Source organism: Trematomus bernacchii, unplaced genomic scaffold (genome assembly GCF_902827165.1).
Source record: "Trematomus bernacchii unplaced genomic scaffold, fTreBer1.1, whole genome shotgun sequence".
Lineage (NCBI taxonomy): Eukaryota > Metazoa > Chordata > Actinopteri > Perciformes > Nototheniidae > Trematomus > Trematomus bernacchii.
Genome location: NW_022987582.1, coordinates 6,506,523 through 6,530,736, shown reverse-complemented (window position 1 = coordinate 6,530,736; position 24,214 = coordinate 6,506,523). Strand labels below are relative to the sequence as shown.

General features: G+C 37.8%; 3 protein-coding genes and 1 non-coding gene across 4 annotated transcripts; 2 read left to right on the top strand and 2 right to left on the bottom strand.

The window, feature by feature from the left end:
* The first annotated feature begins 369 nt into the window (after positions 1-369).
* On the top strand, positions 370-13,748 carry mrs2 (magnesium transporter MRS2). The gene is made up of 12 exons (XM_034127430.1): positions 370-1,291; positions 2,242-2,300; positions 2,547-2,583; positions 2,959-3,071; positions 7,544-7,705; positions 7,852-7,982; positions 8,370-8,486; positions 10,981-11,050; positions 11,299-11,381; positions 12,252-12,369; positions 12,859-12,972; positions 13,108-13,748. The coding sequence occupies exons 1-12, from the start codon at positions 934-936 to the stop codon at positions 13,165-13,167; spliced, it is 1,422 nt and encodes a 473-aa protein (XP_033983321.1). The 5' UTR covers positions 370-933; the 3' UTR covers positions 13,168-13,748.
* Positions 3,372-6,827, bottom strand: LOC117480205 (integrin beta-1-like). Its single transcript, XM_034127431.1, has 7 exons — positions 6,756-6,827; positions 5,974-6,228; positions 5,613-5,823; positions 5,407-5,542; positions 4,680-4,986; positions 4,293-4,571; positions 3,372-3,758 (listed from the first exon to the last, which is right to left on the bottom strand). Exons 2-7 carry the CDS (start codon positions 6,225-6,227, stop codon positions 3,572-3,574), a joined length of 1,374 nt encoding a protein of 457 aa, XP_033983322.1. The 5' UTR covers position 6,228; positions 6,756-6,827; the 3' UTR covers positions 3,372-3,571.
* On the bottom strand, positions 9,126-9,198 carry trnar-ucg. The gene has a single exon. It is a non-coding gene; the product is annotated as a tRNA-Arg (tRNA).
* Positions 13,749-14,600: 852 nt separating the features above from the next.
* LOC117480206 (syndecan-2-like) lies at positions 14,601-24,159 on the top strand. Its single transcript, XM_034127432.1, has 5 exons — positions 14,601-14,867; positions 18,919-19,048; positions 20,057-20,268; positions 20,938-21,238; positions 21,414-24,159. The coding sequence occupies exons 1-5, from the start codon at positions 14,808-14,810 to the stop codon at positions 21,575-21,577; spliced, it is 867 nt and encodes a 288-aa protein (XP_033983323.1). The 5' UTR covers positions 14,601-14,807; the 3' UTR covers positions 21,578-24,159.
* Positions 24,160-24,214: the final 55 nt, after the last annotated feature.

Here is a 24,214-nt window from a genome sequence, read left to right as displayed (position 1 = left end):
AATTCCAATACACTTTTTAATTAAAGTCATTATTTCGATGAGGTTTTTTTTTAAATTATGATTTTCATACTCAGATTCTTTGAAATAACTGTTATTTACTCTCTCATAATCTCATAATTCATTAATAGGGAAGAATTTACTTAATTATAATAATGATGACTTCATATTTATTGCGTTTCACTTACTATCTATCTCTAATTTTGACTTACCTTTTTATGTATTTATTATTTAATGCATTTTTTGCTGACCTCTTCAGCTCAAAATATTGGATTTAGTTGGTTAACTTTTTTCAGTACGAGTGATTGTCTTCACCAGAGACGATCTTCGGCAGCCGGTGCTTCACCGCGCCGCGGTGCATTGTGGTCTCCTACATTGCTCTTGCATGTCCTCTTGTTGTTTGCTAGTTTGCTAACTTGGACAACTTGTTTTTTGGATTACAATCACAATGTTTTGGTTGAGGAAAGTATGTAGTTAGCGGCAGGTAACTGACATGTGTTACATGTAATTGTGGCTACTGTCACGAATTAAATAGATAATTATCTAAGAACACATTAAACTAATACTAGTGACGTTAGCTGAGATAACTAGCACAACTTACATACTTACTGCAGCACTCTTACAAACAATGTGAGGAAAGTATGACATTTAAGTTGCCTACGTTAGCCAATATTTGCGCATAATTAAACTATAGCATATTACTAAGTGTCATTTTTCTACATGCGGATATGGACTGTCTTGTCTAAAAAACTGACATTCAACTTGAAGAACCACTATCAATATGACCTAGGAACACACTTTCAGCTTTTGACGCCAAAACTGTGTTACCTTGTTCCTTTGCTTATGTAGGCTAAAGCTTGCCTTCCTTTTCTCCTCCACCCTTCACTGTGGTTGTATGTCTTAATATTTCCTTGCTGCTGTAGTGGCTGTGTGTGGATGAAACTACACAGGCTGCTTCTGGCTGGCTGTATGAACTGCACTAGGATGTATCTGCCATTTGGAAGGAACTTTTATCCAAATCGCCATTTGAGCTCTGTTAGGTTTTTGTCTTCAAGAATCGGTGGGACTCGAACCTTTGTCCTTTGGAGTGCTCGTGCATTACTCTACCCACTGAAGTACACTGTGCCTCTTGGAAATACAAAACTGGGACTGTTCATCCGGACTTACAGTGGTGTTGGTCCAAATGCCATCTGCAGTCAAACACAGTGGGTGTCAACATGTCAACCCAGAAGATCTCAGTCTGCTGCGGTCAGGAAAGAGAAGCTGCTACAAGAAGGAGGTGCAGCATGGCCTGGTAAGAGTGACAGATAGTGAGCATGTTGACGAGTTGATTTGGTCTGTTTCCACACCATTATATTGTTCACAATTCAGTCTTTTATTTGTTGATTAACACCAAATTATCCTGATTCCAGTACTACATGTTTTTCAATAAGGGTATAACAATTAATCATAATGTATCATTGTATTTTAATGCCATATTGATTAGTACAATATATCCAAAAGACAGGAGGTGATATAATGCAACATACGTCAAAATGCAATTTGTTTTCCTTCGTTCAGAAATTATATTCAACACAATTAAGAACAAATATTTTTCTAGTACAACTTGGAGAAAAAAAACGTTGTTTTATTATGTATTTTTTAAGGAAAATAAAATAATAATGCAAAATCATTATTTTCACAATGGTAGTCATATTGAAATTCCAATTTCAGTCAAAGAAATCACAATTACTAAATTGTTTCAGATTATAAAGCCCTTATTTCAATATATGTCCACACTGTAACCTCTCTGATAAATGTATAGGCTATATATCATTCTCCTATATTAGTTTGTCACTGGTACAGTAATGGTATTACTGTAATGTTACTGAGGACAGTGATTCACATTTAATAAAACTGAATCAAAGCTTTACTTATTTTTATCAAAATTCAAAGTGACTAGACAGAAGGTTGGGTTTACTTCCCTGAAGGATTGTTTTTTTAACATCAAATTAATTTCCAATATTTGGTAGCAACTCTATTGTTAATATTCATTTTTCCAAATGCATCTGGCACCTTGAAATTGTGCACCACTGTAAGTACAGGAGTGTAGATTTCTAGTAAATCCGGTTTACCTAAAAATCCCCAGCGATTGTAGCTGATTATGCATATTGTGTATACTTGTTTTTGTTATTTTCCTTGCTGTTTGCATATAGGAAACATATTGCTTTACACAAGGTTTAACTTTGTATTTTCTATGAACAGTGTCCTTTATCCGCCACGGAGGGACAGACGTTTCCAGTGTGCCTCCAGCTTTTGTAGTGGTAAGAGAGCCTAAACATTACAGTGGTTCCTGAACAGTAGTTACTATCGTTGATTATAAGTCAAATGCACTTCATGGGAATATGCTTTTGGAGGAAATGTGTTTGATTTTACCGCTGATTTTCAAATGGATATATCCCATATGTCCCAGGTGTTATCAAACAAACATGTACAAAGTACATTAGTACTGATGTTAGAGTAATTGTGATTGCTAGAGGTGATCAGCTTTTTGTTTATTTCTGTCATAGATGAAGTTTGACCAAGAGGGAAATGTGACATCATTTGGTAAGTATTGCAAATTAAATCAACTTGCCTGTCTTTTTATTTGAGGAGAAACATCTCAGTTGACACTGATGATTAGTAATATGTCTTCTCCTGGGCTAAGACAACGTTCACAATAGTGACAGTGTTTTTCTCTGTATGTCTATTGAATCCAATAATATGTTCTCCCTTGCTCTGTTTTTCTGAGTTTTCTTGCCAAAGAGATGCTAAAAGCTTTATCTAGCAACAACAACAAAAGATTAGGAGAGCAGTATTTTTTTCACAGTTTTATATGTTCCCTGTTATGAAAACAATAAATAAAAATTAAACAGATAATTTTCTCGTCACTATTTTCCAACCCTCTCCTTCTTCTCATCTTCTTCCCTTTTTCTCTTACAGATAAGAAGAAAACAGAGCTTTGCCAGGAGCTCAGTCTCCAGGCCAGAGACCTTCGCTTTCAGCACAGTACCAGCCTCACAACCAGGAACAACTGCATCATCATACGGATGCAGGTATGCTCTTTTTCGCTCGCTCACTTTGTGATTGATCAGACATTTCTTTAATTCAACAAAATCTAGATAATTTTGATCTGGCTGTTGATTAAGAAAAATGTTGCCAACATAAGTCTACTTCAAACCCTTGATAACAGTAGTTATTCCATGGCAGCCAATATGACTATGGTTTTGCATTATACTCAAATCAACTACTCCTGCTGATTCACCTGCATTGTTTGAAAGCAGAGGTAGTCAGCCCCTTGTAAATTAGACCCAAGGATGATTTAAGGAAGTAAAAGAAACAGAAGGATCCTCTAATTATTTTTAAGGTTTAAATGATTTAATTTACTTTTTTTCTTACCATAATTAAGACAAATGTAGGGATTTAGAACAACAAAACATTAAAGCAAAGTGTTTAGTGAACCAATGCATGGAGTTGCAGTTGGACAAGGCATTCCATCAACGTAAGGAAGAACTGGACTCTTGGATCACACACTCCTGATGTCCTCTTACAGTCCTCAAGGACATTCCTTAGCCCGCACCACCGTGGCCTCTCCTCCAGAGGGCGTCCTGGAGAAGGTGTAGTAGAAGACGCAATCATCACTGCTCCTCATCTTACAGAAAGCAATAGATTCTCCTGGTTGAGGAATATCATCTTGTGTCTCCACAAGTGTCACAGTGAGGTAGCCACACTCTTGATCACACCTGTAATGAGTGAGAGAAAGCAGTCGAGAGGTATTATATCTCAGTGAAGTGTAACTAGTGTGTAGTGTAGTGGCATTTTGATGAAGATACCCATGGTCTAATGAGACAGCCAATGTTAACAGCAATAAGATAAGATAACATCAATAAGTATTTAGATGTATGGTAACATTTAATATGTGTCTGACGAAGAATAAAACAGTAACTGCAACTTCAAATTTTCATTTAAAGTTTAAAGGTCATTTAAAGTTTTTTTTCTTAAGGCACTGTTTATTTTTGTTTTGATAGGGCCAGGTATATATTATGATGTATGATTTAACATATACAAAATACATAGTTGGTGACATTTTGTAGAGATGGCCTTAATGTTTAGTTGTTTTAAGATGAGAATCTGCTATCATTTTTATTTCGGATACATTTTAGTGGTTCAATTTTACGAGAGTTTTCCTAAGGGATATTATTAATTTAGTTTCAGTTCATAATTATATTTCCCACTGTCCTTTAAGTTTTAGTTTACATTATGACCCTGGTTCTCACCTGTCCTTCCTCGCCCCCGTCCCGAACGCCCGACACTCCACACAGTCCACATGCTGCCTACATCTGCCATGACACACAGGGCAGTCCTCACAGGTCGGGCCTGCGTATGGTGGCTCACAAATACATTTCCCACACTGACACATCCCTTTATTGCTACACAGATTCTGATTTGTGGCCATACAGGAAGCAGTTTCCATGGAGCAGCCGCAGTCCTCACCAGCCCAGTCATCATCACAAATGCATTGTCCACACTCACACTTCCCACGGCCTCCACATATACTGTTGGATAGAGTTTTTGTCTTTTTAATCTTAGTGCGTTTCTGTAACAAATCAGGATTAAAAGGGAAGTTAATATTTCATGGCTTATTAATCTTCTCATATATATACCTGCTGTTTTGGTATGGACAGTCAAAGTTGCTGCACTCGCAGTATCGCCCGCTGTATCTCTCTTTTGGGTTGACTCGTCTCTCACACTCACAGAATCCCTCCACGCATTTTCCCCTACCGCTGCAGACAGGGGCATTCGGTCCAGAGCGACAGAAGTCTTCATTTGGGGAAATAAATGAGTCGCTGTCCCTCTGGCACTGTTGTCCAGCATAAGGCTGCTGGCACTCACACTGACCACACACCAGATCACCACGGTTACTGCAGCCAGGGCTATTTTTCTCACGGTTTTTTGTGCAGTCACACTGACCTAAGGAAAAAAAAGATATTACATATTTTGCGCAAGCTATTTGTTACAATACTAAAGTGTGTGCTTTGTTTGGAAGCATCCTGACTAGTAACCCCTTATGCATCAAAGTACATATTTTTGACTCTTGTTTTTGCTGTGTTTTAATATGTGGCATTTCTTTTGGCAAGTTTGAGAGTAAAAAAGGATGAAATATGTGGTATTTTTGGTCAGAACTAAACTAGAAAATAATATAATTATATTGGAGTGCTTTGAAGTGGATATTTTTGACATCAGAGAAACTCCTTTAAATGATGTCACAAGGGTTAAAGTCTTCCAGTCATTGGAGGACTCATTTTATTCCATTGTTAAATATGGGGACTTCCTGATATCCTGCTCTTTGACTGTATATTGACTGTAGCATGTTTCTGAAGTTGTACTCACACTCCAGAGTTATCTCCGTCTTCACACTCAGTGAAAAGCCTCTGGGTGTGATGAGGACAGACCAGGGCCCAGTCCTGTTCTGCCTCTGGGTTGAGTCGTCCCTCTCACTGGGACACCGAGCAGCCTCAACATTCACCTAGAGCAGACAGACTTGATGATTACAATAACTTGTTTTTCCGAATACCCTGGTGTCTTAATTTGCTGACCTGTACGACCAGAGGGTTCCCCTTCAGGATGCTACTAAACGTGAGGTTTAGTCCTGCTGGCAAAGGGCTGGTGTCCATGGTCAGCTCTGTGATAGGCTGGTCTGTAGGCATGGTGATAGTGAGAGGGAAGGAGTGGCTCACACCTGGCCTCAAACGGAGGGAGAGCTCCTGGGGCTGGATGAACATGGCTGTGGCAAGTGATGGTTCGGTGCTACCGGAGAAAAGCAAAACTTTAGAAGTCTTTGTGTTTTGACTCTGTATCTAGCACCAGTGTCGCCTTAGTTTGGGGTAGTTTGAACTATGTCTATGTTGTACCTGATAAGATAGGTTTTTCAGTGCATCTTTACACCATGACACTTACCTGCTGTCGTTCTTGACAACCTGCAGCCTGCCCTGAGGGTTATACATGTGTCTTTTTTGACAGCCGGCTCTCCGCAGCTCCTTCAAGGTCTGACAGCGGATGTTAGAGTTAGGGGCGGTGCACCAGGCACACTCCGGGCCAGACTGGATACACTCATCACAGCTGGAGGCAGATGTGAGACACGTTTGATCGTCTGCCCAGCTCAGACACAACAGATCCAGCAGCAGGCAGAGACCGAGCAGCTTCACCGACATCCTGCAGTTAGAATGAAGCAGTGACATGTACTTTACAGTATTGACATAATCAATAAATAAATATAATACGTGTGTGCTAAAAGTGAGTTAACTTACTAAAATGTATTTTTCGTTGGATATTTATTTTCACTTTCTTTACTGGTCTTGTCTCTTGTAAGTTATTAATAGTGTGCGTAGATTACTCATGAATCTCTTATAACCTCTTTTGAATGGTCACGGACAACTTAAATAAAGAAATAACATGAGCAGAACTAAACTAAAACAACGGACAACAGAAACTAAATGTGTATAAAATTGAAAAAAAACTACCACAACTGTTGGAAATATAAACAAATACATTACATTTAGGCTGGACTATAATTAGTAAGTGACTGATGCTACAAGTAGATTCATATAATTATATATGCTAACATTTGACTTTTTTTGGATACCAGAATGCTTTGCGTTTTTGCGCTTTGCGTCTGTTTTTGTTGTTGATTGTGTGCTAAAAACAAAAGACATAGTTACAGAGCATTGCCGGTGCGTTACCTGGAGTACTGGAAGCTTTCTGTGCGGTAGCTGCGTCTCCTCACACTGTGACACACTGACAGTGTTCAGTCCTATATGGAAGGGGTGCTTCTGGGGACACAGTTTCAGAATCTGGTCACGAGCTCTGATATGTGCGACTCTATCTGTGTTTGTCTCTCACCGCAAATATTTACAGATCAGAGTCTGCTATTGGGATTGCACAGCTGTACAGTATACGCACACACTCAGCACAGGCACATTTACTTGAATTTCTCATGTAGATAAATCCACTTACACAAAGCCTTGCATTTGTTGCCAGAAAAACCTCAAACGATGATGTCAAGTCCTAAAATAATGAGGTTCTTAATGGATTAGCATACATGTAGCAAACATCCAGGATCAGTGTACGTGTTCAGTCCGATATGGAAGGGGTGCTTCTGGGGACACAGTTTCAGAATCTGGTCACTATCTATGATATGTGCGACTATCTGATTGTCTCTCACCGCAAATATTTACAGATCAGAGTCTGCTATTGGGATTGCACTCATCCAAATGTAGTTCTGCATACACAGCTGTACAGTATACACACACACTCAGCACAGGCACATTTACTTGAATTTCTCATGTAGATAAATCAACTTACACAAAGCCTTGCATTTGTTGCCAGAAAAACCTCAAACAATGATGTCGAGTCCTAAAATAATGAGGTTCTTAATGGATTAGCATACATGTAGCAAACATCCGGGATCAGTGTACGTGTTCCAGTGTTTTTTAAGATGCTAACCTGCCCCTCTCTGTTTTTTCCTCAGTCTTTCAAAGCCATCTTGACCCCGCAGTCCCTTTTGGTGTTGGATTTTCGTGGTTTTGGATTGGAGCGTTGGTTGGTTCTGGAGCTGGCCCCTCAGCTAGCATCACAGTCGAACTCTCTGCCCTTTGAGTTCACAGCACTGGAGGCCATCCTGCAGCACAAGGTGAAACAGATTAAAGCAACACTGTGTGTCTTTGTAGTCAACTTTGGTCAAAATCAATCTAAGTCTCTGTATAGATTAGTCTATGATCCAAGATAAAGCAATGTGTGCTTATGCATGTATGTAACTTATTGTATTTGTGTCAATAGGTAAACACTCTACATGCTCAGCTGAATGATGTGGAACCAGTATTGATGGACACATTGGAGTCACTGGTGGATCCTAAAATCCTATCGGTTGATAGAAGTAAACTGCATATTCTGCTGCAGAACAGCAAGAGGTAAAGCACACAACCATATGCATTGTAAAGGTTTGAAATGGTGCTTATAAATTAGGGTACATAGCATCAATATAGCAATGCCGTTTCTAAATTATGGATATGAAAAAATGTGTCATAAGTTCTGGGACTGTTCTGGTTTTCATCCGCCATCTTCTATTTTCAGTTTTTATTTAGGTCTCACTTTAAATTCATTTTTTCAAAGCACAGCCATTTGCCTAAATACCTCTTCAGTCACTTTTAGCTGTTTTTTCACACAGTATTTCATAATTGATCCAAGCACTATGGACTCACTTGGACATGTTAGGCATAAACATTCATAGTAAACATTCAAGTGTTTAGTTTTGTCTGTTTGCTGAGTTTCACTCCTGCCTCTTGTACCTCTAACAGCTTATCAGAGTTGGAGACCGACATAAAAGTCTTTAAGGATACCTTGCTGAAGATTTTGGATGAAGAGGAGATCATTGAAGAACTGTGTTTGACAAAGTGGACAGACCCGAGAGTTTTGTAAGTTACGCATACCCTCACATACATTATCATCACATACATTAACATGAATGCTAAAGGATTTTAAAATCTCTATTCATGTCGCAGTCACTGGCTTATGTAAAAGATGAAGGAGGAGAATACTTTAGATTCCCAAGGTGTCGTAGTGTAGTTGCCCTTCTAAAAATGTTTTTTCCCCTTTAAATATGAACTAATTGGTTGGTGCTTTGGTTTGGTTACATTCAGGCATGGCAGAATTAACTGCATTGTCCTAAGTAACATTTTAGGACACAACCTATTTGTTTCTGCTGTATGTGTAAAGTTGTAAATATGTTTTTTGTTTTTTAATGATTAATTAATTAAAAAAATCATAAAAACATTTTATTTTATATGTTTCCCTCATAACCTTATTAAAACAAGTGTTGTGCTTATTGTGAATAAATGAACATAATTTATTTTGATTTGCTGAAAATGCATTCATTCTTTAAATACAAATATGAATAATTAAAAAAATGCCTCATCTGTTCAATATGATGAGAATAAGCAATAAAACGCAAAAAATTAAGTTTAAAGATGTTAAACTGTATTAAATACGTCTTTAAAAAGCAAAACATCTTTAGGGCTTAAGTATTGTGAATCTTCTAAAATAATTCAAAAGGACGACCACGAAGGGACTCGAACCCTCAATCTTCTGATTCGAAGTCAGACGCCTTATCCATTAGGCCACGCGGTCGGATGATACTTAAACAAATGCCAACACCATCCGATAGGTGTGTTTCCGAAATAATGGTCTTTTTGTAGCGTATGTAGTTGAGACACTTCCAAATAGTTTGAATGTATTTTGTTTCTGTCACAAACAAGTTTTCATTTACATTAGATCATTGTGTAGGCCTATATGTACCGGGATTCCTGAGATGTCTGTTTTTCCGATCGATTTATGCAGGGCTGCCAACCCTCACGCATTGAGCGCCACACATGCCTTTCCTCACGCTAAGTTTTCGTCCAAAATAAATGTATATAAATATAAAAATAAAGTGAAGGAACAGCAAACCGAGCCGTCTACGAAATGAGACAGTCTTCTGGCTTAGTTCAGTAAAGTTGGAACGATATTGGGAGATTCGGATTTCACGGATCAATAACTCATGAACAAAACGTTATTCAGACACAAATGACGTCTCCCAAGTACCGTGGTAAGGTTGACAACGAACTACAATCACATTTTGATAAAAAAAAGCCAATACGCGCCGTCCTCCGAGCTGGACACATTAGGTCTCTATCCGCAGCCGGAGAAGAAACGAGTGCTCAGGGACCGTCTGCAAAGTGCAACTCCGAAAAAAGAGAATACAATAATATTCAATCACTATTATACAGCTTATTACTACCAAACTCACCACACACATCAATAGTCTCCTGGTGGTCATACTACAACAAGGAGTTTTGAAGAATATGCTTTTGAATAATATTGGGGAATATTTATAATGTAAAATCTTCAATAAATATGGCATTATCTTGAATAACTTTACTATTATACAGTATATTTCTACCAAACTCACTATTTGCATTGTTGTTGTTAGCATCTGGTTAGCTAGCTGCGCTAACGGATATTAGAAGCTGTTTCTAAAACAAGGAGAGGGAAAGCTCTCTCCTGTCAGACTGAGAGATATAACTACAGCTCAGTGAGGTAAGGGACTCTCTGAGTGTTTAGATAGTTAACTTTAGTCTAGTTATCTCAGTCAGTCTCAAACAGTTTGGTCACCATTTATGAGAATAAATGAAAAACAGTTATGAAATATTATATGACAGTAAAACAAGAATACAGTTTAAAAGGAGAGTGATTTGTAAAATATCCATAAAGAAAAAGAAAAGCTGTGTACAGTTCTGTTTCATATGGGTGTTGAGAGATGTATCCATAGATCTCTTCATTTTTTTTCTCAAAGTGCACCAGATTGATGAATTTAACTTCAATATTTAAATAAAAATCTTCCCGGGGGAGCATGCCCCCGGACCCCCCTAGAGGAGGTGAGGTCCCCCCCCACCCCATAAAACATCACTTTACCTCTGCTTACACCGATATGCCATTTTATATGCTGTGAGCTGATTTTCGAGCCTTCATTGTAAGAGTCGCGGGTACACTGTGTGTGTGCGTATTCCACTGTAGCGCCCGGTACATTAATGGGAAACCTTAGTTTGTACATGTTCAATACATTTGTAACACTGTTGAACGTTTCTTTGTTCGGTTCACCAAAAGAAAAATCTCACTCCAAGCTGAACTCAAAGGTTGGCAGCCCTGATTTATGTGTCCGTAAAGCGATGCGTAAATGGGACAATGCGTGATTATTTTGGCGGTTCTTATTGTATTGATGAACAGGTTTTGACTAATTCGTTCTGTTGAGCTATTCCTTAGAAATAATAAATGATCGTACCGATTTTTACGCGTTTTGGTATCCAGGTATTTCTAGAACCAGAACTATATTCAATGTGTTTATGGACATTGTCTTTCTGTCTGCCTTTCCAGTGAGGAGAGCAGTTTGGGTATTGACCACGCGGAGGAGATGGAACTCTTGTTGGAAAATTACTATATGCAGGTAGTGCTACTTAAGCAGTTAGAATAAAACATGTTTAAGATTTCTGATTAAGATTTTATAATTCCCATTTTAAAATAAACTCATTATTTATGATTAACTTTTTCTTAGTGTAATTTAAAATACTATAATATAACATGAATTTGTACTTGCACATTTATTGTAGTGTTGAACCTGTCCACTTGTCTGGTTTGTTTTATATCTAAAGCGCTAGCACACAATATTTAACTGCTGTGGACTGTTCCATACAGGCTGAGGAGCTGGCGAACAAGACCAGAGAGCTGAAAGGGCTGATAGACGACTCTGAGAGTGTTGTCTTCATCAATCTGGACAGGTACACGCGCACATACTGGGTATATTATACAATACATGTGAATATATTATATATGTTGGGATAGTGGCAATATGAACACGGTGATTATATGGCCTACAAATATAGGGACTGTTCATGTATACAACAATTGAGATGTGTTTAATTTCTTACTGTTAACGGGATTTAGTTTGAACTGCGCATATATTGAAATGAATCATGTTTGTATTTGGTATAAAATCTCTTTATTGTTCTTTACTCTGTCTTCAAACAGTAGTCAGATGCCCATAAGAACAATGAAAACAGTTTTTTCTGCTGTAATCATTATATGATGTTTTCATAATGTACTGTCTTGGTGACAAAACGCATAAAAACACATCCCTTTTTTTGCGAAAATAAATTCAAAAATGTTTTGGGAACCTTACTTGAAGTGGCACTATCTCAGTCCTACAAATCAAGTGGGTATCGGTTTTTTTCAAGGTTACTGCCTGTTTTTAGTTTGTGATTCCCTGGAAAAAATGTGGAACTTTGTTCTAAACACTGTAACCTCAAAAGATATCCGTTTGCTTTGTCTAACTCAGACTGCTGAGCCATCACATCAGATATATAAATATAAATACATTTTTGCCCCAAACGAGGGCTGTGTAATGTATCCCCTTTACTACATTTGACAGCTCATTAGGAAGGGATTGTTTAATATGAACATGAGGAATAATTAAACAAACAATAATGGTTTCATATACATTCGCGCAGTTGACTATTGTTTTGATACAGACATGACAAATTCTGAACCTATTTTCTAAGCTGCTGACCCACTAAAGGCATATTTCCCATTTAAAAAAAAAAAAAAAAAACTAACTTGTGAGCTCTACATGTGCTGTCTGTTTATTCCAGCCATCGTAACGTGATGATGCGCCTGAATCTGCAGCTAGCGATGGGATCCTTCTCCCTTTCCCTATTTGGTCTGATAGGGGTCGCTTTTGGAATGAATTTGCAGTCCTCCTTCGAAGAGGTGAGTCAGATTCCTGTGAAAGACTTAAATCGTATCTGAAGATGGATAGTTGTGTTTCCTGTTTGAAACTTCTCAGATATGAGGACTTTCTCCTTTCCTTAACTTGAAATACTTGAAAGCCTTTATTAATGATTGTGCCTGATACCGTTTTAAGACTAAACTTGGTATTTTTTTATTGGGTATTCCTTTAAAAAAAAAAATTTAACAGAAAATAAATGTAATTCTTTCAACACATGTTTTTGTTTAGGAATCTATATTGAAGGTTCATTTTAAAGCTGTATGTATTGTCTTTATAGGTTTATGCATTAGATTTTGTTTTTGGACATGTGGATGCAGGTCTACTTGTGTGTTTCATTTCTTAGCTTTCCTCTGTTCGTGGAACATCCTTTGAGTGTATTTGTTAGCTTTGTTCCATGGGTCTGCATGTGCATACTGCATCATTTGTATGTTTATACAGGGTAACCTTACACTGTTTGTGATTATTACCAGGACCCTCGTGTCTTTTGGCTGGTGACCGGCTTCATGTTCTTGGGCAGCGGGCTGATATGGAGAAGACTGCTGTCATTCCTAGGGCGACACCTAATGCCTTCAGTACCTCCTTTAGTGAGACACACACACACACACACACGCACACGCACACGCACACGCACACGCACACACTCACACAAACTATAATGCCATATAAAATATTGTTTGAAGATCGAATCCTTATTGTCTTATCTTCTGTTTGTTATACAGATCCCTCAGGTTTGGAAGAGAAATATGAAAGCATCAGACATCAGGTCAGGAATCAGATGATTTTGACCTCTGCCCTGTAAAATTCCACAGACCTCCTACAGACTCTTCAGCTTTAGAGACGATTGTTTTACAACCTCCGGACCGAGTTTTCTGCAAAAGGCTGGACATTTTAGCTTGGTAACGCACTTCCTTTGCCATGCCTAAAGTAGAGGTTGAGACTGCATTCAAATCTGTCTGGAGACTGCAATGTTATGTGTGTGCTTCTGTGTCCCCCTCATTTGTTGCACTATTTAATGGTTGTTTCAGAAAGTCATTCAAATGTCTTCATATCCAATCATATCAGTATTACTCTGCCATGAGTGGTTTCATATCAGTGCGTGGTAAAGTGGCCGCATTGGAACTTAAACTGATAACAATACAACTAACATAAAAGCAGGTTACATTATTGTCCCTCATTTCATTCATAGGTGAAAAAAAGTGTGTTAAACTGATTTAAAGTAATATGAATCAATGAAGTTGTAAAATCTATTGTCAATGTTTATAGAGTGTTATTTCATCTGTGCTCAGCATTTAAGAATGTGTTAATCTGAGTGGTTGCAGTGTAACATCCGTCAGAAAATAAAGACTTCCAGAAACATTTACTCCATGGAAAAAGCAAGAATTTATCACATAATTATCTGATGTGATTGACAATGACAGATATAGGTAGTGAGGAATCACCTGTAGATCAAGCTTTATTTTCAGGGGTCAAAAGCCCAACATGATGGAAAGCCTTATATTACTGTGTATTTTTCAAGTTCCAGCCAAATACTTCACCTTTTGACTATTGTATCCCCTTATCATATTTGATGCCTATTTAAACATATTCACTGTTGGAAATGTTCTTGTTATTTTTTTAGTACCACATTGACTCACAGTTGATCTGATTTGGCTTTTCTCACAGAAACTCAATTCAATAAAAAAGTGTGACATCTTGCAGCTTTTAGGTGGTGAGCCTTTGACCCTAAACAAATCTTACTTTTCTCCACCGTAAAAGTTGTCGAATGAAAATGTTATAATTACTGTAGTGGGATGAAATTATTAGAGCCAACACAGTGATGGACATTTGAAAACCCAGATCACACGAAACAGTTTCTTTGTAAATGTTCCTTGCCGAATGTGGACATCGAAGCAGTGGAGGTGTTACATAAATCGTGAAAGCATAGATTTTCAATATGCATATATATATATATATATATATATATATATATATATATATATATATATATATATATATATATATATATATATATATATATATATATATATAGAAATAAATAACTATTATAAAAATAAATGTTTACTTTGAATGTTTACACGAGTAGAAGTGTGTGTGCCTGTGTGTCTGTGCGTGCGTGTGCTTGTGTGTGTGTATGTTTGTGTGTGTTGACACGCCCCCAATTGACGTCACGCCGTGCTGACGTCACCACGGAGCCACGCTGCACTGCGAGTCCAAACAACTTTTCCAGAGGAACTCCACATCACAACGCGTCCAACCGTCTATCAAAGTGTCGAGATTGAACAAAGTAGCCGAAGACCCCAGCCTTAAACGCGACGAGGAATTGTCGTAACGAAGAACTTTTCAGTGTATATAATTAGTTTTGTTTAACTTAATATATATATTTTCCCCTTACAACTGTCGTCTCTTTTCGGAAGTTAAAATGAGAAATATGTGGTTGTTGTTTCTCGTCGGACTGGCGACTGGGTTTATCAGTGAAAAAGTAAGTAGCTTTTAATTACGGTTTTATTTTTCGAAAAACGATACCTATTTAACTCAATGTTTACTGCAATAATAACATTGACTTTTTTCTTTCTTTTATCCTGAGAAAAGACATGTATTAACTGTTGAGTTAAAGAACGCGAGACTCAAGCCCAACAGTTAAAGTTAAACCGTCATAGCTTGTTTTGTGTATATTTTCAAATTATACTTGTTTTTATGGTCGTCGTTGATTCTATAAGCCTGTACCAACAAATTATCAACATGAAAATAAGCATGATAATTGTTTTATCTAGCAATCTGGTCTTCCAGGAAGCAACACAGGGCTAGGCTATTTACATGAAAGCTAACCTGGGACCACGGGCTGATTCAGGGTTACTGATATTCTTACTTTATTATGTACTCAAACCACTGCATGCCTCCAGTTGGCTTCAAGTTCACTGAGGGCCAAAGTCTGTTCAGCCTGTAGCTCACAGCTTTGGCATTTATACCCAAACCTCGAGACCTGGCCTGCATTTTCCACCCACACAGAGGGCATGTGTCAAGTTTTTAAACTTAATATGAAATGATTTATCAGAAACAAATACATATTTAGTTAAAGATGGAATGCTAAGAATGACGAAATGCTGCCTGATCTGACAAGTCAGACTGTTTCTAAACTAGAAGATTACATCTCTCCCTGTCCTTCCCCTCCTTTCCATATATGTGTCTGTTGGAAAGCTGGAAAACACCTGGAAATGACAGCTGAGAGCTCTATGCATTGTCAAAGTTAAGAAATATGCTGGCCTGGCACCATGATGTATTCCCTATAAAAAGTCCCAAATGAGGGCCAGGGAAATGTGCCACCGCTCCAGAAATGTGTGAAATGTAGGATTCATGGAGTGATTATTGTGAAAGGGAAAGAGCTGAAACCTGAGACCATGCTGCTGGCTGTGTGTAGCAGAGCTGGCAAGGCAGTAAACATTAGCTGAATACTGAAACAGTTGGGGGCATAAATACAGTTTAATGTGATGTTTTCCCACCTCAGGCCCCATGTGTTTAAACACAGGATAAAAGGATGTGATTACTGGTGAACAACTTTTTTTTGTAAAAAATGTAATTAAACTTTGATTTGATTCCCTATTACTTTAAGCCACTAATACACTTTGGTTCTAAATTGCTAGGCGTGATGGATGACCGTGTATATTCAAACTTTTTCTCTGAGTGTGGCTTTAGAACTACGAGTTAGTCACTCGCTGACATCGCTGAGTTTTTGGCCTGCTAGTTGTATCATTTTCTGGATGGATGACTCACAGTGAGTCCCTCTGGGCCAGTCCAGGCAAGCATATATCTGCATGGGCTTACACTCCCTGCCATAGGCAAGAGGAAGCATGATCCCTGCTCTAATTATTATTAATGTTTTTTTTGTGCTAATTAAACACAGCTGACAGACAGACAAACACATTTGTTTTAAGTAATGTATCCATGAATGCTGATTTCCTCTAGCTGTTTAGACTTGGTATACAGATGGTCTACTTACTAGATGTTTGAGTTTCTCTCAATGTACAAGTATTGCAGGATTAGTCACAGCATATTAGTCACAACTCTGTTCTTTATATGGAGGGGAGACTGTTCACATCCTTTTTGGTCTGTCAGGGTTAGATTTACTGCCAGGCTGTTTTGTGACTGTTGGTTTTATATCTGACGTGTACAACTAGACCAGAAATGAGTTAACAAGAGTACAAAATTAAACGACTTGGCTTTTCTAAAATGGTTACTAAATACCAGTGATGTTGTTACTTTATATTTGCGTTTAGACACTCTTTTGCTCAACCGCAAAATAAATGTTTTTCACCTGATGACAATCTGCCAGATAATGTGGACTAGGACCTTTAGTTTGGGGTCAATAGATCAGATAACTATGATACATATCTCAATTAGGACATCAAAATATGAACCCAAGGCAATATTATGTCTTTATTTTATACCCATGTCCATCTGTGTAAACTTTAAAATCCTAAAAAAGTAACCAAACCAAGTGTTCTGATCACCGTAAGGAGACTTAAAAGTAGTCAGTAGTGCACACTCTGGCTTCCGCTGGCGTTTTGGCCATTATGTCTTTTGAAAGATTCATAATTCTGTAAAATCCTTCCAAACTCTGTCCATGCCGTTTTACTATAACTTATTTTCACCTTTTGTAAAGCATTTGGAGAATATAACTTCTGTTGACACATTTGACTTTGAGGGGGTCAAACATTTTATGACTCATTTCAGCGTTGGTCAAACAAACACCCTTGCACATGCAGCGTTCTGTGCTGCTGCTGCTGTCTTCATGTGATGACAGGTCTGTTGTGTGCTTTTTGGCTGTTGCACAGCCTCACTCTTGACCCGACTGCTCTCTCATTATCTTTGACTTGCAGCATATGCTTTCAGCTCACTGTAATAATAGCTATTCATTCCACAGACTCCAAAAATATGGAATGTTGATTGCAAGATTTTATAATGCAGTCTCCAAAGCACTCACTCCCCCATATTGAATTTCTGTATTGTAATATCACTGAGACCTGGCTGTTTCCAGGAAACTGTCCTCACTTGGACAACGCAGCAGGACACTATATGGTTATATACAGTCTGTTTGTATGTGTGTGAGAGCTCTGTACATTGTGTATGTTTTCCAGATGTGTGAAACCTCTGACTAACTGAGTCAAGTTTTCCAGTAAACCGTTACGCATAACTTCTTTCTGGCAAAAGGAGAGAGAAAGGGACAGCTGATTCTTTTTGGCTTCTTGTTTCATTGTCAATGTTAAATTGTCTGTAGTAGAATATTAAATGAGTCCATTGACCGCACATTTTTCACAATGATGCTAATAATAACAATAATGATGTCCTGCAACCCTCCTACGCCTGCTCACAATACAAAAGAGCTTTGCAATACATGCATATCATTAGACTTTCATAATCATTTTGTAAAAATATGATCATTTGACTTCATACAGACTTTTGTTTGACTTCTGACCTGTTTCTCCCAGAGCTCAATATAGTTCTAAAGTTAGGTTTTGATTTCACACATGAACAATGTACTTCATGCTGTTGTGCTCTTAAAAGGGAATCTTGCTCAGTTTCAGTATGAAGACCATGTGCCTCGGTGTAAAGATAACATCTTCCCTTTTTTAAATCTAGTAAGGGAGACCAGATTTAGTTATTTCACAATAGGTCTCTTTTGTTACATCTCAGATAGCTAGAATACAAATATCAGATTTCTCAGGAGGAAAATAAGCCAAAAAAGTTTCTGCAGTAGTTATTTATACGAAAGATCAAGTCCAATCAGAATGAAGCAACTGCATTTATTAGATGAAGTGCGTTGGTCTGCAGTTATTGTAAAAACACACACTTTTCAGATTCTTTATATCACTTCTAATGTAAACTGCCAAGTGAAAGGGCACTGTTGACATGGGATGCTTTATCATTTATTTATGCCCTCATTTCCCTCTTGTGTGAATATTTATTGTACTAAGAAATCCTCCTCCTTTATCCCCAGCACCTGTTCTATGAGAAACATACAGTACTTTCCCTGTCTCCCACTCTCCTTCGCTTCCTTTCTCCCTCTCTCAGCACCTGTGTTAGTGGAAGCATAGTATACATACCAGACATATTTAAAGTCTCAATGGGCCATATTCATCCGTGTGTGTGTCCCCACTTCTCTGTTCTGTGCGTTGCCTTCGAAACTGCTCTCTCTCCCGCCTCCGCTCAAATACACTAAGACACTCTGGCTGTCTGTGAGAACACATGAAAGTAACAAAACAAAAAAGCAGCCTATATTGACTGTATATGCTTGTGTATGGATGCAGAGGGAACACTGTGGCATGTTTGGCCAGCACAGGTCAATGACTGTTATAGATCATATCTGGATCCCAAACTGGAGACGCTCATATGTTTTCAATAAGTAGAAGGAATGCTCCATGTGTGAATAAAGGAGATCTATGAGTCCCTGTTTCTCTTCTCCTTTTCTCTCCTGTTTAGTATTCCTCTTCTGCTTGATTTATAATGTCTGTTATATATTTGTCTTCCTCCTCCAGCTGCTAGTCTCGTCCCAAACACCGTTCTCCACGACAGAGGACATGTACCTAGAGGGCCGGATGTCAGGTGACCTCCCCATAGATGATGAGGATGGTGAAGACGGCTCGGGCTCTGGATCCGGAGACTACGGTTAGGATAACACCGTCTTTGTTTTGTTATTGTTATGCTTTCTCATTTTTAGCAATGGAAATCATTTTGGTTTCCACCTTGCATTGATCGGTTGATATTGTTTTTGAGAATAGGCGAGTCAAGGTTCTTTAATACATAATAACTTTTCTAAAAAGAAGAAAGGTTTATGACACTTTCATGGCAATAGATGAAATGAAAGATACCAGAAACATGGACACTGCTTGTACATATTAAAATAAAGCTGAGTTTACAGCCTTTGGGAAGTTGTTTTTTCGTACTCTTTTGAACATCATCATTTCTGTTTAGAAATCTTAACATAAAGTGAATGTTATAGATGTTCTGTTTCTTCTGTTCCACATTTCAGGGTTTTTATTTCCGTAAAAGTGTCTAAACTTACAATTGGGTCTGAGATCATCTTAGTCTTTAAAGGCCTCTGGGAAACGGGGCCAAGATTTCTTACAAGCAATTAGTTTGACAAATGTTTTCCTTATCTCAAGGTGTGTTTCCTAATCTATTCCATCAGATGAATGAGCAATATGTGCTCTGTAGACACAAGTGCTAGCATATTGAGACACAGAAGCACTCAGATGTGCCAGATGTTTATCCTGGGGTGACGTGGAACTGTTAGCCAGGTGAGGTTTTATTGGAACCGCACAGATGTCCGATAGTCACTTCCTCCATGATGACTCACCTTTATGCCCACAGTGAATAATGTGTTGGAACAGTTTTACTGTGATCTCAACATGAGAAGAAAGGCGGTTTAGTGACGTTACAGAACTCAGAGATTGCATTCCTCCTGCTAGTGAGAAACACTTGTTTATTAACACCTCAAGGGCACATTTTAGCATTTTGTTGCCATCTAATTCAAACCATGTACCTACAAAATGTCATCTTTACAATAACGTTTGAGTATATATAAAGCTAAAAGTGTTTACCGTTTAATAATGTCAGGTTGAAGGGAAACTCACTAGTTTTAGATTTTTGTTGATTTTGTTTCCTCTACCTCAGCTTTCACAGATAAAGAGATGATCAGGAGGTTCCTCAACTTCTCAGAGACCACAGTTTCCAAAGAAATGGTTCCAACTCGACCACAGCCAACATCAGACTCTCCTCACAGGCCATCGACCACAGCAGCAGACAGTCAGGATGCACTGACAGAAGAGAAGGACACGGAGACAACGCCATTCACCTCATATAATGGGGACAAGAGTGACGAGGAGGTAAAATATTGCTTTCCCTTTTTAAACAAATTCTTATTTTAAAGTAAGAATCCTAATAAAATATGTCCCAAGACAAAACCTCTAATAATATAGGAGAGACTGGCGGCCTCCCAATATTCAAAGCTTGGAAAAAAGGCGCCCCCCACTAATCCCACTTAAGTTTACCTGCTTAGTTTCGCTCAATTCCTAGATGCCTATGGGATCATGACAATGTTATTTGATCCCATAGGAACATCAATAGAGCCAACATAGCCTAATATTGCTATACTTCAGACTTAACCAAATACAAAAAGGTCTGTCTTATGGAATTCATTAGTCTCTGACTGTGGGAAAGCGGAAGAAACGGTAGAATACTACTCTATTTGTGAACTATCTATTTAAGCAAGTCACACACACTTAGGTTATTCTTTGATCTTTTTTGATAACTAATGCAGTAAGGACAGTTCCTTTTGCTAATATATGTTAGCAAATGCAAGTTCTAATGGAATACTGTCATGAAATATCGTATTGATTTCCAACTGTATGAACCAAACCCCCTTTAGAATTAATTTTAACATCCACTTCATGATTAATATGGTGGTAACAAGGATAGTATCAAATCCATATTATGTCTCAATGTTTATTCCAGCCCTAAGTTACTCAGTGCATTAACTGCATATATTTCTCCAGGTGGCAGGTCCAACTGCTGATTGGTTCACACAGATGACCAGCTCCACCAACATGCCTACCACTAAAAATACTGACACCGAATTCGGCATGGATATCACTGTAATCGAAGATATCAGCGAGGACAACAGTCTGGGCAGCTTGGATGACTCGGTAACGGAAAACCGTGAAAATGAAGTCCTGATCGTACAGCACGAAAACGAGATTGTGCCAAATAATGGCCACGGCAGCAGAATGTATGACATGGAGGCTCCTGAAGAGGTGACCTCTGAGAACATGTGGGAGAGGACGGAGGTGCTGGCAGGTAAGGACAGATTATGACTTCCCTTATTGTTCTCATGTGTCTAGTTTAATGTGGTTATTCATTGGGAGAATTGAAAGACTAAACAGATGAGGTTATTTATGATAAACCATTTTTTGTATGTTAAGATTATCCATCAGAAATGTATTTCAACCTCGTTTTTTCATGCCATTTCCAGCGGTTATAGCATGCGGAGTAGTTGGATTCCTCTTTGCTGTTTTCCTCCTCCTCCTCCTCGCCTACCGTATGAAGAAGAAGGACGAAGGAAGCTACGCCCTGGGGGACAACAAAGTTTCAACAACAGCCTATCACAAAGCGTCTACCAAGGAGTTCTACGCCTAAACAGACCAATAAAGACTTTCAATGGAGTCTGACTCCTCTCAATCAGGACTCAAATGGATCTTTAAACAACTGAAGATGAAGTCAAGTTCCTCTGTTTTTCTTCAGCGCTACCAACATTTCCCTGCATATTTCCTACCTTTCCCCTCTGCTACCGTTTCACATGTCGCCATATGATGTTCAGTGTTGGTCAAGAAGAGCTCATAAGGGAAGAAATAAGACTTAAAAAACATTCCCATCATTCCATTCTGGAGAAAGAGTTACAGATTGAATGCACATCCTCAATTTCAGTGGAGAAATAGTTTGCATATCACAATAAATCACAACTGTTCTAGTCTAGGAAGGTAATTAACTGAAAACACTGGGCTTTTAGACATTACTTCTGTTAGCTGAACCGCAGTGGGCTGGACTTTGTTCTGCACATAGATCAGTTGTTCCCTTCACAGAGCTACAGCCTGAACTGTCCCGGATCAGCTTGCCAACCTTTAGGAAGTAAATATAATAGCCTTCATGCGTTTTGCATGCCGTTAAATAAAATGGTACTACAGGAATATTATTACAAGGGGCCTTAACAAATGTAAACCCTTCTTCCTCTTTTTGAGGTCAAATCTTCGATGTTGTTGACATTTTTATTATTACATTTCATCTTCTGTACGCTTTCTTCGCTGAATTCTATTTTAATTTTATTTTTATTGTTTTGAGGAATTCATGTTTTTTTTTTTTTTTATGCTGTCCAGTATTGGTATGAGAGATTGTGTTACTCTGTAGGTACATCTTTTTGTTGTTTCCTCACAGATATTTGACGCTTATAGACATGACCAAATATAAACGTGCTTTATTTGTCTTTTGGAAAAAGATTTTTTAGTGGCTTTTTCCACGTGTTTGATGTTTAAAGATTATATTTCTATAAGCCATTTTTAAAGGAGACTTTAGTATTTTGTTGTATTCATACAGTGATAGCCTTATGTATGCCTTCAACCTTGCTTCACACATTAGATTTATTTTCAGGACTATCTTTTTGGTGATTGCTAAGGCAGAGCCAAGGCTGATTACTATAATTCAGGAAGTGTAGAAGTGACCAATGATTTCTGAAGTGGCAAAAGCACATTCCTCTGTGACTGTCAACTGTACAGCTTCAACAGCAGCTATGAAAACAGTGACAACGTTACTGACATGATCACCACGAGTCAGTTATTTATTTACTTAATTTTACATAAGTTATAATATGAGAGTGTCGGGTCTTAAACAAGTGTTTTCTAATTATGAATCTTTACCTCAACTAGCCAACCAAAGGAGAATGACACACAAGTAACAATCTTACTTGTATACAGCCTTTTTTATTTGTTTACATAGCCCTCTTTGAAGTTTATCACCAGCCAGCTACCTTATGTGTCACAGAGCAAACCTTTTCACGTCTCTTATGGCAAAGGTCTTGAAGTAGCCATATCTTTGGCTTTATAATCTTTGGAAAAAGTCAAATAATTTTTGTAACCACCTTTGGTCATCAAAATGACTGATCAGTGATCTATAGATACAAAGAGTTTGGATTAAGTTGTACACTATGAGACTTTGTTGATTTTGAGTTTAAAGTCAAATTTGTAGTGGTGTTTTTTTTTGTCCGTTAAAAGTTTGATTGTCTTTATTAGGCCATCTAACGTCAGTAGAAGTGAATGCGGTTACATTAATTTGTTGTCCTATAGCCCTACTTATTAGTGTTTACATGATATACTTTGCCATAATGGAACACATTATTTTAAAGTAATAATAGATTTTCCAAACGCAAACGGCTGGAATAAAACAAGACTTCTTATAACTATCCCACTGTGACTTACTGTTGGTAACATGATACGTGAGGCACTTGAACTCTCACAACACATTTTTCTATACATTTTATCAATTGTTTTGAACGAGCTGCACAGAACCTCAACTGGATTTCAGGATAAAGGGACATTTTGGACATCCATACCATCATAAATATCAGAAAGATGTCTGACATAGACCCTACTCCTACAGAGTTATAACAGGTCAGCACTTTCTAGCAATCAACAGGTGATTACATACAATAACCTTTTTCTGTCTGGGGTCTCTGTAAGTGTATACAGTATGCTGATGATACTATAATTGATATGTATTAATTTATACTTGCTTAGACTAAATCCAGGTTCATTATGTCAGTGATACATTTAAAATTGTTCAGTTTTTACTCATTCCCAAGCCTCTTTGTGCCTACTGCTCAGTTTTGTTTTCAAATATTTGTAGTGTATTTGACATGCTTGGTTTTAATTCAATGTTATTATCAACTGTCGATGTTTTTATTTGTATATGTTTTTTATATGGATAATTTTTAGTAGATTAATAACTTACTTGTAAATATATTGAAGCTTTAATTGTCATAGTAATCAAAGTTGATAATGAATTAGCTGAATCGTTGATTTTTAACACATAAACATGGTGGAGACCAACCAAAAATCTATGCTCGGATAAGATAAGCACATGAGGTGGCCAATAGAGAAGTGTATTGCTAACATTTTGTATTTTATGAGGATCACTACTGCATAAAATATGTGACTTTAATGCAATTCTAATATTGTCTCGTTGTCTTTATTTAGCTTTTCTTTGCTCTCTTATAACCGACACAAC